This window comes from Neltuma alba, unplaced genomic scaffold (assembly GCF_004799145.2).
Source record: "Neltuma alba isolate B1F8T4 unplaced genomic scaffold, ASM479914v2 tig00012348_pilon, whole genome shotgun sequence".
Lineage (NCBI taxonomy): Eukaryota > Viridiplantae > Streptophyta > Magnoliopsida > Fabales > Fabaceae > Neltuma > Neltuma alba.
In genome coordinates, this window is record NW_021636857.1 from 558,065 (window position 1) to 576,862 (window position 18,798).

The window sequence follows — 18,798 nt, forward strand, 5'->3', positions numbered from 1 at the left end:
ATAAATTTAAAAAATCACATCCTTGCCCAAAAATTTAATAACTTAATATTATAATTCTGTTTATCCTAGTCGTTCATGTTAATTATGGACTTCGCATGAAATTTTGACCAAAAGAAGCATCAAATCCACAGCATCCAAAAACAATATTAAATAATCATTAAATTGTAATAATATTTACCGCATTAAGTTAAACTATGATTACTCAAAGTTCAAAGCAGAAAAGCATGGGAACCAAAAAAGTGGGCATGTGTAACCCTAAAAAAAAAAAAATTTGTTTTTGACCATAAAGTTTATTTATTGATAATCCAACATTAGAACCATAATAATTGTTTTATCTTTCTATGATTCTATTTAGTTCCTCCCGTCTTTTATTATACGACACCTTCTAAAAAAATATCATTATTAAAAGTTACTTGATAAGTATTAATTAAATTTTTTAAAATAAACCCTGTTTAAAATTATTAATTATAAGAGAGAATATAATACAAACATTGAAATTTTCTATTTAAATGTGCGTAAAGTAAGAAATTTAATCGATTTCTGCATAAAACTAATACATATACTAGAAAATTCATTTGTGAGATCACCGTATCAATTCTTAAATGAAATTAGCTAGTGAGATAATTAGCTTATTCTTTGAAAATCTTGATAATACTATCTTCAGTCCTAATTATAAGAACTAGTTGACTAATTTGATAATATCAAAGAAATAAGTTAAGTTGGTTATTTATAATAAATAGGTGTTATATTTTCTAAAATATCATTGTTAATCAAATATATTGGCTAGAATTACTATTATTAGAAGGATTATCTTGAGAAAAAATGCATAAATATGATAGACAAAGTGGATTGAGATCTTATATTTAGGATCAAAATAAAAGTCAAACAAAATCTTATGTTAAAGACCAGAGGTAGTATTATATATTTTTTGATAATTTAAAATTCATGCAATCTTACTATTAATACTCTGTTTTTCTGGCCCAAACACTCTGTTTTTCAATATAGGCTGCTACTGGTATTATTGTTGTTATTATTTTGCCAACAGACTGTTCTCCTTATTAAATCTTGGATTATGAATTGAGGAAAAAAAGGGATTTTGACTAGTCAACGGTGGGAATTAGCATAGCATGTGTTTATCTATTTAATTTAATGTTGGTTCACAGGAATTGCACTTAGATTCCCTCGCATGCCGGCGCATATTATTGTTGATATATCCACCATACAAAGACCAAAAACAACTTCTTCATCTTCCTATTCTTTTTTTTTTTTTTTGGGTCTGAATTTATCTCCCCATTCTTATTCTTCATAATCATCACTGGTCTAATTATTTCTCCTACAGCCTACTTTAATTTTCCTCTCAAAATAGTACTATAATTTAAGGTCAAATAATATTATACTATGTTTCCTTCTCTCTCTAGATTTCCTCTCTCTGCCGTGATTGCTGATTGGGAAGAAAGGTAACGTGTTTCATATTCGGTAGAAGAAGACAATCCTCAAGCCATCATCTCTGTTTTCTTCCTTTAGATTTTAATTATCATTATTATTATTTATATTGATCATAATTTGAGCGTTGTTATTTTCACACTAATATAAAAATGAACTTGTCTCTTTCTTCTCAGTTTAATTAATCTGTGAAGCTTCATTATTTAGATAGAGACAGCTCAGTTAACAATCCACCATTGACGAGCTCAATAACTTTCCCGCGAAATAGAACAAAACCCACAATTTTGTTTTCCTTTTTCCATGGAAATTACGTGTTGACGTTTTCCATTTTAACATATTGCGTCTCAGTCTTTTTTTTTTTTTTTTGGGCCTCTGAGCGGAGAATTTTCCCATGGCTCTGTTTTTCCTGGAAAACTAGTCGCTATTTGAATTTGTCACGCTCAGAAGGAAATGCGCGTTCTCCTTATTGTCCGTTGTAAAGTCAAAATGCGAGATCTAATTCAAGTCTTTGTTCAAAATTTCTCCTTATGCCATCATGTTACAAAATTGACCAAATCCACAGATTTTTCATTTCTTAAGTCTGGCTCTTCTCTGATCTTCCTCGATCGTCCCCCTCGAAATTATTTCATTTCTTGGCTCACTAAGGGAGGATACTCGTCTGGGTATTTCTCATTTCATACAAAGATTTGACATTTCTTTGGACGCGCCATTAATTCCTTCATTAAATTACTGGGTCTTTGGGAGCTTCTCTGGGGTTCAATATCTATTACCTGTCTTTCTATACATATACATATAATTCTTTCCTGTGTACTTCGGCTATAGGGAGGCTTCTAGACTCTGGGAGCCAGTAATCTTAGGTAGTCGGGGAACCTGGTTGTCCTTAGAAAGGCTGTAACGGTGGATTTCACCCTTAAAAGGAGCTACTTTTTAAGTAATAAGCATTCTGAATCTCTTGCTTGCTCCGAGATTTGTGACGAATTGCCGTTTTAACTGCTAGTTTTGGAATTTTCAGTAGAGACCGGCTTTTGGGAAGAGCGAAACAAGTTCATTTTACAGGGTTCATCTGCCTCTTTATAGTCAGTTCATCTATTTTTTTTCTTCGTAAAACATATCAGCGAGGTAAGGAAGAAAAAAAATGAGGGAGGAAAGAAGAAGAAGAAAGCTGCATCTCAGCAAGATCTATTCATTCACCTGCGGTAAATCATCATTCAAAGAAGATTATTCAAATATTGGAGGAAGAGGCTATTCCAGGGTTGTCTTCTGCAATGAACCAAACGGCCCAGAAGCTGTAACTCAGAATTATCCTGATAATTATGTCAGTTCTACAAAATACTCTCTTGCTACTTTCTTGCCCAAGTCACTGTTTGAACAGTTTAGGAGAGTGGCTAATTTTTATTTTTTAGTCACTGGTGTCTTATCCTTCACCAAACTTGCACCCTATTCGGCTGTTAGTGCTATCCTTCCTCTGATAATCGTTATTGGTGCAACAATGGTGAAAGAAGGTATTGAAGATTGGCGTCGCAAAAAGCAGGTACTGTATACTTTCTGCCACTTGTTGATTCTCATTTTATGCTGTCAGCAAAAAGTGTCATGGAATCAAAACGAGTCACACTATGCGTACTCATTTACGTTTTCCAGGTTGTGTTTAAGTTTACTTTTTCTTGCTGGTCACAGTTCACATAGCTAAAAAAATCTATGGGACTGGAAGTGTCCAGAGGCTTGAAGAAAACCTGTGTTCATAAAGGCATAATTCACATGATATGGTGCTTGAACAGGACAAGTGCGAAGTTGGTTGATATAGTTTCATTATTTGCAAACACGTTATCTCTGAGATATTCCAAGTTAAATTAATAGCTGATATTCCAAGTTGGTTGATATGGGGTATGGGAAAAAAAATAAAAATAAAAATAAAACTTCCGACTTAAGTCTGGGACATTATATCAAACATTTTTAAGGAAAGTATTTATGTAAATCATTTAATGAGAGTATATAATTTTGTCAGTGGAATAATTTTGCAGGATATTGAGGTGAACAATAGAAAAGTTAAAGTGCATAAAGGTGATGGTGTTTTTGAGCATACTGAGTGGAAGAATCTAATGGTAGGGGATATAGTGAAGGTAGAGAAAGATGAATTCTTTCCAGCAGACCTTCTATTGCTTTCATCTAGCTATGATGATGCTGTCTGTTATGTTGAGACCATGAACTTGGATGGAGAGACAAATTTAAAGTTGAAACAAGGATTGGAGGTAACTTCTTACCTACAAGAGGATGTTAACTTCAAGGATTTTAAAGGGACAGTAAAATGCGAAGATCCAAATGCAAATTTGTACTCTTTTATTGGTAGCTTGGATTTTCAGGAGCACCAATATCCTCTTTCTCCTCAGCAACTTCTTTTGAGAGACTCTAAACTCCGTAATACGTCCTATATATTTGGAGCTGTCATTTTCACTGGTCATGACACTAAAGTAATACAAAATTCTACTGCTCCCCCTTCAAAGAGAAGCAGAATTGAGAAGAAGATGGACAAAGTGATATATTTCATGTTTGGTATACTGTTGCTATTGTCATCTGTTGGATCCATTGTCTTTGGCATCACAACAAAAGATGATTTGAAGAATGGATTGATGAAAAGGTGGTATCTAAGACCAGATAATTCTACAATTTTCTTTGATCCAAAAAGAGCAGCAGCTGCTGCAATATACCATTCCTTGACAGCCTTAATGTTGTATAGCTACTTCATTCCAATCTCCTTGTATGTGTCAATAGAAATTGTGAAAGTCCTTCAGAGCATCTTCATCAATCAAGATACCCACATGTATTATGAAGAAGCAGACAAACCTGCTCATGCCCGTACTTCAAACTTGAATGAAGAACTTGGCCAAGTTGACACAATACTTTCTGATAAAACTGGAACTCTGACCTGCAACTCAATGGAGTTCATTAAATGTTCAGTCGCTGGGGTGGCTTATGGACGTGGTGTTACAGAGGTTGAGAAGGCTATGGGTAGGAGAAAAGGCTCGCCATTGATCCATGAACAGGTTAATGGTATAGAATTAGATGACATCAGGGATTCTACTGATACCAAAGCACCCATTAAAGGTTTTAACTTTTCAGATGAAAGGATAATGAATGGCAACTGGGTTAATGAGCCAAATGCTGATGTTATCCAAAAGTTTTTTCGCTTATTGGCAATCTGTCATACAGCCATACCTGAAGTGGATGAAGAGACAGGAAAAGTCTCATATGAGGCTGAATCTCCAGATGAAGCGGCATTTGTTATTGCCGCTAGAGAACTTGGCTTTGAGTTTTACAAAAGGACTCAGACTAGTTTGTCAATTCATGAGTTGGATCTAGCTTCTGGAAAGAAAGTTGAAAGGTCAGTTTCTTTGATTGCTTGTCTTTTTTCTTTTATTTTGTTTCTTTCTTTGGGCAATGATTTCTTGTCTTTTAGTAAGTTTTGACTTCTTCCCCCTATTAATATTGAATACAAAAACTTTTAGTTTGGGTTCTCAGTGCAAAGGGTACATGCTCCTTCATAACTATTTTTTTGTAACACCAATAGTTATCTTTTTGTGTTCCTCCCAAGTTCTTTGAAAACTAAATAAATAAAATAGCTCGTAGAAGCAATTTGTATTCTACTGTTCGTCTAAACTGTTTCTGGAAATCCATTTGCAAACTTAATTTAAAAAATCTAACTTTGAATGGTGTTCGGAAAACTGGGGTTTGGAAGACAAGTTTGTAAAATGGAGGTTTTAGATCAGCCAAACATGGTTGGACGGTAAACTGAGGTTTGCCAAAATAAAAAAAATAAAAAAAGGAAAAACGTCAGTTCAGACTTTTGAACTGAAATCCAAATATGCACCTAGTCAGGAGCTGTACAGGGGTATGAAGTTTATTGAGAATTTTCTGTCCTTACTTCTGTGAGAACCTAGACTAAATCTTCTTTTTAGAACAGGTGAACTTGGCTTACACTTGTGGACCCAGCTATTTTGACTTCCTTAGACAGGGACAAAGTGTACCCTGATGATTTGATATTATTTTGTGTCTTCATAATTGTGAAAAAAATTGGTTAGAATGTTGCTCAAGCCATCTTTACTTTTCTTAATATCTGTTCATGTTCTTTCTAAGAAACTGTCATGGTATGGTGTTTGGGATTTCAAATTTGTTTCTTCATGTTGATTGATGCCAAGTGAAATGACTCCTATAATGCAGTATACCTAATTCAATTGTTATCAGCTGCTGTTGTTTTGGAATTTATTTTTCTGATGTCGCTGATTAGTAGAATAGGTATTCAGTGACTGCATTCATTTTGCAGGGTCTACAAACTTCTCAATGTTTTAGAGTTTAGTAGTGCAAGGAAGCGAATGTCAGTGATAGTGAAAGATGAAAAGGGAAAAATTTTGCTACTCAGTAAAGGTGCCGACAGGTTTGAGACAAACTGACCTGTAGAAAGCTTAAATAACTTTTTGAAAGTTCTTACTTTACCTTTCATCATATTGACTTGCCATATGTCATGTTATGTGCAGTGTCATGTTCGAAAGGCTTGCTAAGAATGGGAGAGAATTTGAAGAGAAAACCATGAAGCATGTGCATGAATATGCTGATGCAGGCCTTAGGACCCTTATACTAGCCTATCGTGAGCTACATGAAGAAGAATATAAGGAGTTTGATGAGAAATTTTCTGAAGCCAAAAACTCAGTCAGTGCAGATCAGGAAACACTAATTGGTGAAGCATCTGATAAAGTTGAGAGTAATCTAATCCTCCTTGGTGCCACTGCAGTAGAGGACAAACTCCAGAATGGGGTGAGTTAGAAAAATACCTCATGTTTCTTACATAGGCGAATATTTATCAACTAGAACAGGACCTAAAACGATGCCTCTCTCTCTTTTTTTCTGGTTAGGTTCCTGATTGCATTGACAAGCTTGCTCAAGCAGGAATTAAAATTTGGGTTTTGACTGGGGATAAAATGGAGACTGCCATCAATATTGGGTATTGTATTGTGATCATTCCACTTTGATGTTGGCCAGAGTAACTTTGCTAGATATCTGACATTTTTCTGTATAAAATTGCAGTTTTGCTTGTAGTTTGCTTAGACAAGGAATGAAGCAAATTATCATTCATCTGGAGGCTCCAGAAATTCAAGCATTGGAGAAGGAGGGGGACAAAATTGCCATTGCCAAGGTAAAACAACATTTAGATCTTTACTTAGTTCTTGTGAACATGTGGTTTGCATATGGAGCACTGAGTTTTGTTCCTCATCATCAAAGATGCAATGCAAGCTTGCATGCCTCGACTTATAAGATGTTACTCTATGCTGTGATAGATTTTCTTCCTTTACTCTCTTAACTTCCTTTTGTTTTTTAACCATTATTAAGCTTTCAGTTAAAAGATAGTCTCCTGATATCTCTATGCTGATTCATCTTTTAAGGCATCAAGAGAAAATGTCCGTCGTCAGATATCTGAAGGCACCACTCGGCTTACTGCATCCGGTGGAACCTCTCAGCAAGCATTTGCTCTGGTTATTGACGGAAAATCTCTTGTTTATGCTCTAGAGGATGGAATGAAGAACATGTTCCTGGAGCTTGCAATTGGCTGCGCATCTGTTATCTGCTGTCGCTCCTCACCTAAGCAGAAGGCACTGGTATGTTTAGATCTGCCTTTTCCCATCCTCTATTCTTTCGAGAGTATGCCATCATTTATGTCAGTTCTTTAAAAATAATTTCTTTTTACTGGTTTCTCCCTTGAAGGTTACTAGACTGGTTAAATCTGGAACTGGAAAAACTACATTAGCTATTGGTGATGGAGCCAATGATGTGGGGATGCTTCAAGAGGCAGATATAGGGATTGGAATCAGTGGTGTTGAAGGAATGCAGGTACTCGGATAGTCGTCAAATTTTGATCAGTTTTCCCTTCCATTTGATTTTCTAACAACCCTTTATTTTCTAACCTATACCAGGCTGTTATGTCTAGTGATGTTGCAATTGCACAGTTCAGATATTTGGAACGGTTACTACTTGTGCATGGACATTGGTGTTATCGAAGGATATCATTGATGGTATTGCCACTTTCATATCTGTTTCCACATTATAAAAATTCAACTTCTAAACGATGATGGTTAGCTGTTGTTTTGATGATATATTGACTCTTTCATCCCTCTTTGGCAGATATGTTACTTTTTCTACAAAAATATCACGTTTGGCTTCACTCTATTCTTGTATGAGGTGTATTCTTCATTCTCCGCACAACCTGCATACAATGACTGGTTTTTGTCTCTCTATAATGTCTTCTTCTCTTCACTCCCTGTGATTGCCCTCGGTGTATTTGACCAAGATGTCTCTGCCCGCTATTGTCTTAAGGTAAGCTAATAGACTGTTCATTTCTTGATCTGAAGTCATGCCTAACAATCAAAGATATATTTATTAACTCACGCTCATCCATAAACCCGGTTAATATGGCAAAATACTTGATTGGATTTTGATGGGCATATAACAGAACTATAGAGAGTAGCATGTTGTTCCAACATAATGACTAGTACATGTATTACATACAATAAAGGGAGAATCCCAAAAAAATACCTCTAAAATTGCAAAATCTCAAATCAGGAATGACTACAAAAAATATGTTGTCATTTGTTTTTCAAATGTTGTCAATTATTATTAAAGTATAGTGAACAAGACTCGTTTTGGAATTTTGAGATTTAAAGGTATTTTTTTTGGGATTCTCCCCACAATAAACCCCGCTTCTTGACTTTTTCTTCAGTAAGACATACTGCTAGGGATTAGCTCATTTAGTGCGAGATATGGCGTCTCTCTTTGGCAACCCTGGTTCAGTTTTTCTAGGGAGCATTCAGGAAGTAAAATTCTGAATAAACCAAATCAATGTACATCTTTAAAGTGGCTCAAGGGGAGAACTTATTTTCAAGTGCATCGCTTAGGAATAGAAGTATCATTTGGGGTTTCCTGGCATGTTCCTATGCTGATCAATCAATATTTCCAATGTGGCAGTTTCCTTTGCTGTATCAAGAAGGAGTACAGAATGTCCTCTTCAGTTGGCGCCGTATATTCAGTTGGATGCTAAATGGATTCGTCAGTGCCATAATAATCTTCTTCTTCTGCACAAAAGCAATGGAGCTTCAGGCCTTTGAAAAGGACGGACGAACTGCCGGGAGAGACATCCTTGGAGCAACAATGTATACCTGTGTTGTCTGGGTTGTGAACTTGCAGATGGCACTTGCCATAAGCTACTTCACCTTGATACAGCATATCTTCATCTGGGGTTCCATTGTTTTTTGGTATATTTTCCTTATGATATACGGAGCAATGAATCCTTCATTCTCCACAAATGCTTACAAAGTCTTCCTCGAAACTCTTGCCCCGTCACCTTCCTTCTGGCTTGTGACATTCTTCGTGGCAATCTCAACTCTCACTCCATATTTCTCATTCTCAGCAATTCAGATGAGGTTCTTCCCATTATATCATGAAATGATCCAGTGGGTGAGGCATGAAGGGAAGACCAATGATCCTGAATATTGTGACATAGTGAGGCAGAGATCACTGAGGCCAACAACCGTGGGTTCCACAGCTCGTGTAGCCGCTAGAAACAGAGCTTCTAACCATAGATAATATGTTTTTCATCCGTCCAACGTTATAGTTTGTCTGCATCAGCATATAAAACTTAGGTGAAATTCTTCCTCTACCTGCTATTAGATTCTTCTGAATAAATATGGTATTGGGTGAACCATTTTATAAGAGGTGATGAAATTGTAGAGTGAATATCCATGTATCATATCTTATTTAGAGGTTCCACCTAAGTTTTGTTTAGTGGATCTTTTCCCACTCAGAAAAGTATGGTTGCTTCAATCCACTTCCACAATGAGGCATAGATAAATCATTAGCTGTGAAGTTGGTTGGAAGAAGTGGACTGTGTATTTACCCCTTTTCTCCCCATTTGAGGCTTCTTAGCATTTGATTTTTTTATTCAATATTTTGTATCATAAGAGATTTTTAATGTATAGAGAAACGTATAGTTTGTATAGAATTGGATAGAGTTGCTTTTAGCTGTAGAAAACAGAGCAGAGTTTGCTAGTATCCTTGTATTTCTATTTTTATTAATCAGCTTGTGAAGACCCTTCACTACTCATTTTTGTTAATTACTAGCTTATAAGAAACATCATTCGCTTAACTACTTTGTGTAGTTTAATGAAATTAGTTAAAAGTAGTTAATTGTAAAAAAAGCTCTGTATAATATTTTAAAATTATCTTTAATCAAATTGAGATGAAATAGAATAAGGGGCAGTGAAAAAAAAAATCCCTTTTTTAAAAATGAGTCATAAATGTATTACTCTTCTGATTTTAAATATAAGATCCCTTTTGTAATGTAAATTATACTACAAAGTGAGTCTTATATTTAAAACCGGAGAAATAGTATTCATTTTGTAAAAGGTTTTATACCAGATGTTATCAGAAAAAGCCGGTTTTAAGTTGAAATGACTACACATTTATAAAATTTTATATTTTAATAATTTTTTTGGATGAGAGAAATATTTCCTAATTTAATTATTCATATGATACTTTTTTTCAAAAATGATTTTTTCATTTGATTGTAAAAAAGCTTTATGTTTAATGTTAAACGCAGATAGAATTGAAAGCTCCCAAAAATGACTATTAACAAGTGCCAATAATTGGTGTCAAAAGACCACCGGGACAAATAAGTAATAAATTTCCACTCAATGGCTCGGCCTCATGTTTAGGTCCTAAGGTTTTGACTTCTCCAGATGAAGACAAAGTTATAGAGCTCATACCTCTTTCATTCATCGGAGAGATCAAGAAAAATAAATAAATAAATGTAATTTTATAACTTCCATTGTTTTTTTTTTTACCTGTTATAACTTCCATTGTTATTACTTGTGACTATGACAACTTACAGAGTAGTAACCCTCTGGAATCTGGTCTTTATTACAAGTATTCTTTTAACTAAATCTTATGTATCAATGAATAATAATTAAGTAATTAAATAGTCTTAAATTCATGAAATTTTTTTAAAGATTATCCTTTTTAAATTGTTTTTTTCCTCTATATTTATAAATCATTTTTTACCTCCTTATTCTCTTCCTCTCTTCTTCCTCCGAGTGAGAATTAAACAAAAATAAAATTAAAAAAATCATTAATAACTTTCTAAATAAATATATACTTGGGACCAAGAAATTTTTCTGTAAAACAATTATAATAAAGAGGGGAATGAGTTGTCGCTCAGAATTTTTTTTTAAAAAAATAGACACAAAAAAAAAAAAAGGGAACCACACATCACGTTATTTAATCCATATATATATAGGATATTTTAGGACCCACTTGTCTTGTTAAGTAAGCTCACCAAACACCTACTAAATATGTACAATTAATGGATGTTCAAGATTTGTTTTAAATTCATCAATTTATTAAGATAGTTGTTTTTGATTGATCAGATACCACAAAAAACTCCAGTAGAACTTTGGCATCAAATCTCTGTTTCAAAATTATATATTTCTTGGATGTTTGGTTTTGTACTTGCCACAAGTAAGCATTTTCCCCTGTGCTTTCAAGGAAATTTTAGGTATTGAGCTCCTTGAATTAAGCATTTACCAGTAAGCATTATTACAAGAGAGAAATAGAGGTAATTTAATATGACTAAGTGATAAAACTACAACTGAGGAGAATTTAAAGCACAGACTAAAAGCTAATCTAATCAAAAACTACAAAGGAAGAAGAAGATGGGTTTGATTGTTTGATTGATACTCTGTTTCAAGTTTTGAACATCAGATCTTGTTCATCTTTTTTCTTCCCATTACTTCCATGGTGCCTGAAAATCCACCTCCAACTCTTCATGCTTCTTCTTCCTCTCTTGATTCCTCTGTCATTTACAGTGATCCTACATGATCCTCCACTGCTTAAATCTCCATCTCCATCGTTGCCCATGAAAGTCCCACACCTTGTGCTCCCGAATGCAGATAGGCTATCGCTCAATTTTGCAGATGGATACTCTGGTTTGGATTCTGAAGAAAAATCGAGCTTCAAATCTATGAATCTTGACTCGTCCATGCCTTTGAAATCGCTCTCTCTGAGTGAAAACACGCGTCTGTTTACCCCATAGAATCCTGCATCAACATCCATGAATGAATCTCTCTTCTCGCCGTCGTACCCACTCCTTCGAGGCTCTGCTTCACTGTAGCCGCTTCTTCTTCCAGATTCCAGAAGCAGACCGCCGTTCACGCCGGAGCTTCTCGCCGCAGAAATGGAGCTCCGGGCTCCTGATAAGATCGAATCGCCCCCATCTTCGGATCCGAATACTCCACCGTTTCTGAAACTACAGAGAGATCTGGACCTCGAGACGCCTCCGTGATCGCCCGCCCACGTGTCGCTCTTCTCATCGAATCCGCCATTAACGCTTCTTCCACAGTCCTTTTCTTTCTTCTTCCTGAACAATTTGCCGATTCTCCAGAACTTTCCACTCCGCTTGAGGTCGACGCTGTTACTGCTGCTCCTCCTGAGAATCACGAACTCATCCGCTTTATCCTGCAATTTAGGTTTAGAATGCGGAATCAAGGTCTCGTTCTTCTCGTTCTCGATCAGGAAGGAAACTCTTCCGACGCTTCCGACCTCAACAGTACAAGAATTTCGATTGGGAGAGATCTCAGAGCAAGAGCAAGAGGAAAGTCTTTGTTCCCCACAATCAGAGCACACAAGCTTCACCAAACGATCTTTGAGACAATACGCGCAGATACCCCCCGAAGAAGAAGAGGGATGCTTCTTACAGGGAAGATCAGAGGTAGAATAATACTGATAATCCATCAAGTCATTATCGTGATGGTAAGCCGCAGCCTCAACGCCTTTGCTTCTTCTCTCTTTCATGGCTCCCAAAAACCCCCAAAAAAAAGTTTTAAAAAACAGAGTGAGATCAAAAACAGGGGTGACCTTGCGGGAAAAGAAGGAATGAATGAATCAAATACGAAGAACAAGGAAGGAAAGTGAAAGCATAAAGAGGAAAGATGAGATTTTTGTTTTTTGAGAGAAAAGGAAGGTGGTGGTGAGGTGGTGAGTAGTACAGAAGAGAGGCGTCACCTTTACGTTTGGCAAGCAGGAAAAAAGGGAGCGAGAAAAAGGAGCAGGAAGAGAGAGAGAGAGAGAGGATGATGCAGGCATTATTATGAAGGTGTAGGGAAGGGGAGGGAGGGAAAGAAGGAACAGGGGAATGACTATGAGAGATTGTTGAGTGAGTGAGTGAACAAACTCGTCATGACTTGCTTGATGAAGTCGAGAAATGAATGAATGCAATATACTTATTCTTAATCTCTGCATGCAAATGTACCATCAAATCAGAAGAACCCTAACCCCACCAAACCCAAAGTTGCTAACTTTGAAGAGAAAATCAAACCCCCCCCCCATCCCTCCTTTTGCCCCAAGTCATCCTTAAATCATGTCTTAATTCTCAAACACCACGCTAGTCTCTCTCCCTCCAACTTAAACCTCTCCCCATCCCATGAATTGTCATATAAAAGCAGAGTCTGTGAATTTGGTTTCACTTATAACCTCAAACCATTACTCTGTAATGGGTAAACATTAACAAGTCATGCCCTGCACAAACGCAGAACTAGGAAGATCTGCAATGCAGTGAGGTCTCCAATTTCCATCCGGGGCAATTGCTGGACGTCATTGTGACATGGTGATTGGACACGTGTCCCACCGACAGAAGGGTGGGGGTTATTAAATTGAGGGGGGGTGTGTGTGTGGGGGAGCCGTACAGTTCGAATGGGGAGTGCGTGCACGTAGTGGCTTTTAGAGTGAGGGGAGTGAGAGTGAGAGAGAGAGAACTTTGATGTGATGCTTGGCCCAAACGTTTCCCATGTTGTAGCGTGCCGTATTAGGTTTCCCTCTTCATCCCACCCCGTCCTTTCTTTTCCTTCCTAACCTTCCTTCCTTCCTGCCCGGCCCCTTCTTCTCCTACGCAATTCCCTTCCATTTTGTGTCGCCAATCAGTGCTTATTTTACCAATTCCTTTGGCTGAGAATCACTTTTTTTTTCCCCTCACCAAATTATATCCATCCCCTAGTTTTATGTTCAAAGTTGCAAAATTATACCACTGAATTTCTCTCTCTAAATTATTTGCAGGGTAAAAATTTATTTTTAAATATAAATCACTTATAGAATACTACTTTCGATCCTAATTATAAGATTTCGTTTGTAGTTTATAAATAAGATTTTATAATTAAGATTGGAGATAGTAACTAATAACTATTTTCTAATTTTACTCCATTTAGTACGAGAAAATGGGTGAGAGATAATGTACAACATATCTTTTTTCAATATCCTTTAAACAGAGGTAAATGTGTAAACTTCTATAAATTTAATATATTTCTTGATATATAAGAATAAGATACAAGGGAGTCATGTATAAGAATAGGGTGATAACTTTTAATGTACTTATGGCATGTTACTGGTTGTTAAGAGCCTAACACAAATCTTTTTCTTATTAAGAGCCTTGGGATTGATTATGAAACACACATGAAATTATGAGGATAATCAAGTAGAGGTAACATTCAAAATGGCCATGTACAAGACAAATGAGTTGACGACGTTTATATATATATATATATATATATATATATATATATATATAAGGAGTGGTGAAAAATTGTGTAAAAATTTGAACATATAACAAAGAAAACAAGTTAAGGCATCGATGGAGAAAGTTGAAGGGTAACAAATAAAACATGAATAAGGTTTGTTATTGTTGTTGGTGCTATTCAGTATGATTCAGTGCAGGTTAATGTTAATATGGTTTTCCTTTTAGGTATAAAGGGATATGGCCAACTCTACTTTAGTGAAAGAAAAGATCGAATGGGACGTAATGCAGATTAAGGAAATCTTTGATAAGCGACATGTTCACACCAAAGGTCGATATAAATTTGTACTGCAATTCCTTCATTTGCGGGTAATTAATTGTCTGGATCAGCCTCATTGGACGACTCCGGTTTTTTGGTCAACGAATCTATTAAATATCATCTCAATCAATACACACACACACACATTTGATTAAATAATGTGTATTAATATCCAAAGCTTATCAAAGAGCGATTAATTATATTGCTGATTATTTATAATTGGATTTTGGAATAATGGAATAGTATTGTTGTTTGAGGGGATGAATAGCCATGGATCTTTTGAAGCACATAGAGGTGTCAAGTTTGAATTTTGAGGACGTTGCATGATGTCTTGAAAATGTCTCTTTGGTGGGAGGAAGAGAGAGATATTGATGATTATGAATGATTATAATAATTAATTATTGAAGAGGCTAAGGTAGCTTCTTTCTTCATTTTCTTCCATGAATTCATCAGACGAAGCTAGCTGACAAAAAAAAAAAAAAAGCTGATCATAATAAACAAAGTCAAATGCATTTGAGTGGCTTTATATGTTGTCCCTTGTCTTTCATTCCTTCTTATTGCTTCATTCCCATGTTAACGGTCAAAGCACCTACGTCACAGGTGCAAATTACATTTCGTTACCCAAAAGTTTATGAATTCCAAAGTTACATTCATTTTGATTTTGTCAAGAGAACTTGGTTGTGTGTGAAGTGTGAGCTCATGTATTTCTTGTAATGCCAATGGCTTTGTAGCTATAATATAGTGATATATAAAAGCTCATTATATGAAAGATCGTGATTTCAATTCTGCCTATAATCTCGTTAGTGCATGTTCTTCTAAATTTAAAAAGCACATACCCCTTATCATAAGATTAGAGTTTCAAGTTTATCAAGAACGTTTGATAAGTGAAAAAAATATATTAAAAAAAGAAATTATAAATTTTTCTGGGAGAAGTAATCGATACCATCTCGAATAAAATTGTTTTTAATGAAAAAATACATATGGACAGTAAAAAAAAACTCTGCCTTGTTAAAACATTACTAAACATATCAAATAATTGGTAAATAACTCAAATAACTTCAAGAAAACACCCACACATAAATCAGTCAAAACTTAATTAGAGTTGAAGAATCTAGGTAGAATTAAATAATAGAAATTAAAAGGGGGGTTTTGGTTAATAAATCTCAACGTTAACACTTGGAAAACAAAATTTGACTAAGCTTAGTGATTGAATATAATTATTATAATATCTATATATATATAAAGTGGGGGTGTCAGGCAAAATATATATATATATATATATATATATATATATATAAGTGGGGGTGAATGAATTAATGGAATATGATTGAATATATATGTGTGTATATAGGGATTGACCAAAAAAATATATGTATATAGGGATGGATTGATGCTAAAAAAAAAAAAAAAGGGATGATAATGGGTGTTTGGCACGCTGGAAGCAAAGCATGCAAAATGGGAAGCATCATTGGGACAAAAGGCAGCAAAACAGGAGAATGAGGCCTTATGTTGGAGTGACAAGTGAGTGAAGAATATGTTGTAATTTTAATTATTATAATTAATTAATTAATTTAAAATATTATCCCAATCATTATGTCCCCTCCTTCCTCATTCATTATTTTGTTGTTTCTCTCATCAATGTGGTTTTTCAAATCATTTGGGTGCCTAGTCTGATGCAGATCCACTACAATAAGTGATCCCCTGCCAAAATAAATAAATTACACTAATATTGCTGCTACTCTTTTTTTATTACTATATACTACTAATATTTTCTATAAATAGATCTGATAACATTTTTAATTCTAAATTTTTCATCTTTAAGAACCAAAGTTATTGATAAATTATAAGGGATTTATTACTCTTTTCGTAAAATAATATATTATAATATAATATTTTTTTAATAAATTAATTTAGAACGTACGAGTAATGTTCTTAATATTTTAGATTAATTATCTATTCAGTAATAAATTTAATTCTTCAAGATAGATATTTACTTTTTAAGATCTTCCAGTTTATAAATTATAAACAGCTGGTTTTTTAACTTTCCAAAGATGGTTATTTTATGCTTCCCAAATTTAAAATAATTTTCCAGGAAAAATTATGTATTGATGAAGATAAAAATGTTCCATAAAAATGTAAAAAGTATATTACTACTATTAATTAGTAAAATAATTTTTTGTGTAAGAAAAATGAAATAATTGTATATTTTAAAAATAAAATAAAACTAAAGTGTGTAGTAGATAAATAAATAATTTTAAGACGTGTGCTTTTGGAAAAGAATGAGAAGATTTGGTTGGGTTAGCAGCTTTTGTTTGAAATGAGCTAATGATTAAGTGCAATTAACCTACTAACTTATGGCCATGTTGCCTGTCTGACATGCACCTCCCTTGGGCCCCACTGCACCCTAATCTCTCTTAATATTGCTTCAATTTTTTATCAATGAAAAAAATATTAAACCACTTTAAAAATTAAATTTAATTATATAATTTTGATTTTGTTATGCCTCTCAATAACTTGATAGATGGAACACAAAAATATAAGTCTGATGTTTAGTCCCTAAAAATAAACAATACTATGATTTAGACTTCGTACAAAACATGGGCCTATAATTTAATTAGTAAAAAAATATATGAAACAATAAAATTTGAAATGCAATAAATATTTAAGAGTAAATTGATATATTGATTAAATAAAATGATGAATTTATTTCTGTTGTGAATTAAGGTTTTGCTTGTTTTAACCTGAAATTAAGTTTTTTTTTTGGTTCAACACCCATTAAATATTAATGTTTAGAATTCAAATTGTGGCGATAGAAAAATAATAATAATAATATGGTGAGAGCCAAAAGTCGTTAGAAAATATCTCTTTCTTATAATTTAGAAAGAATGTCCAAAAAAATACATTTGAATTTTAAAATTTCAAATTAGTCTTATTCACTACATTTTATTAACAATTAATAACATTTGAAAAGCAAATAATAACACATTTTTGTAATCATTCTTAATTTGAGTTTTTAAAATTTTAAATGTATTTTTTTTAAGATTTTTCCAATCAAGATGGAAATGGAACATAGGATAAGAGAATGTTGTGAAGTCTGCATAGAACATGAGTTTGTTTCAAAGATTATCCAGGGAATAGTGGAATGTTTTGTTGATGAAAAGTATATATTATACATAATTATTCATATGATAAAAGATTAATTATGATGTCCAAATCTGATTAGTGAGAGAGGATGGCTATATGAAGATGATGGAGTAATCCTCATTTTCAGTAATCACCAAAACCGAATCCCAAGACCATGTTCTCCAAAGAAGTAAATACAAGAGGAGGGTCAATGTGAAATTTAAAAATATGTTTGGTATATGTATGCAATTACTCATCATGAAAAGATAGAATAGATCTGAAATGTATAAATTTGAGTTAAAATATTAATATACTACATCTGATCCTTAATATAAGACCTTGTTTGACTTTTATTTTGGTTCTAAATATAAAACCCCAATCCACTTTGTTTCTCATATTTATACATTTTTTTCAAAGTAATCCTTCTAACAATGATATTTCTAGTCAATACACGTGATTATCAAGGATATTTTAAGAAAGACAACACCTATTTAGGACAAATAACTAGCTCAACTTACTTCCTTAATCTCCTCAAATTAGTCAACTGGCTCTTATATTAGGACCGGAGGTAGTATATTTTTCTAAGTATAAGTACCCTCCTATTAGATAAAATCCTGTTCGAGATACTGTCAGGCACCTCTCCAATGAGACTTGAATTTTAGTTCATTACGTTATAAGAAACTAGTTCTATTCGCTCTATCTAACTCTTATTGATTATATTTTATAGATATTAAAAGAAGAATATAGAACAAAGATATAGTCCCAACTCCTAATATTGGACCTCACTTTCTAGTGGGCCAAAACTTAACCATGACACTGAAAATAGCTGCCACTTTTACATAAGCCCATTGGGCAGCGAACCATGTCCTTATACTCAATTAACCTTACTTCTACCCCCCAAAACAAAAAGGGAAAATTACACTCAGATCCCATAGAGTATAATTAATATCAAAAAGGTCTCACGAAATCGCGAAATGATTCTGAAGTCCCCAGGGACCTGTGTGTAATTAATTCTAATTGTGAAATTACCTACTCACCCCTGTTAATTTTATTGCAACAATTCGTTTACAATCTCAACAGTGGCTGTTAACAACCCGAGAAGACGTGATTGACAACCTCGGCAGTGCTCATGACAACTCACTTGTGGAATGCCAGAGGCGTTGTTGAGGTTGTTAATCACCTCTTCTCGAGTTGTTAACAGCTACTGTTGATGTTGTAAATAGGTTCTAATTTTATTTACAATCTCAACAGTGCTGTTAACAACCCGAGAAGACGTGATTGACAACCTCGGCAGTGCTCATGACAACTCACTCTGTGG

The 18,798-nt window shown here is 34.3% G+C and overlaps 2 protein-coding genes across 2 annotated transcripts; one reads left to right on the plus strand and one right to left on the minus strand.

Annotated features, from left to right (window-relative positions):
* Positions 1 to 1,873: 1,873 nt before the first annotated feature.
* On the plus strand, positions 1,874 to 9,593 carry LOC114726258 (putative phospholipid-transporting ATPase 9). The gene is made up of 11 exons (XM_028912838.1): positions 1,874 to 2,974; positions 3,462 to 4,819; positions 5,759 to 5,869; positions 5,970 to 6,246; positions 6,345 to 6,433; positions 6,517 to 6,625; positions 6,873 to 7,085; positions 7,192 to 7,317; positions 7,401 to 7,499; positions 7,609 to 7,800; positions 8,449 to 9,593. The coding sequence occupies exons 1-11, from the start codon at positions 2,579 to 2,581 to the stop codon at positions 9,064 to 9,066; spliced, it is 3,588 nt and encodes a 1,195-aa protein (XP_028768671.1). The 5' UTR covers positions 1,874 to 2,578; the 3' UTR covers positions 9,067 to 9,593.
* A 1,439-nt stretch (positions 9,594 to 11,032) lies between these two features.
* Positions 11,033 to 12,784, minus strand: LOC114726266 (uncharacterized). The gene has a single exon (XM_028912852.1). It carries the CDS (start codon positions 12,325 to 12,327, stop codon positions 11,221 to 11,223), a length of 1,107 nt encoding a protein of 368 aa, XP_028768685.1. The 5' UTR covers positions 12,328 to 12,784; the 3' UTR covers positions 11,033 to 11,220.
* Between the last annotated feature and the right edge of the window lie 6,014 nt (positions 12,785 to 18,798).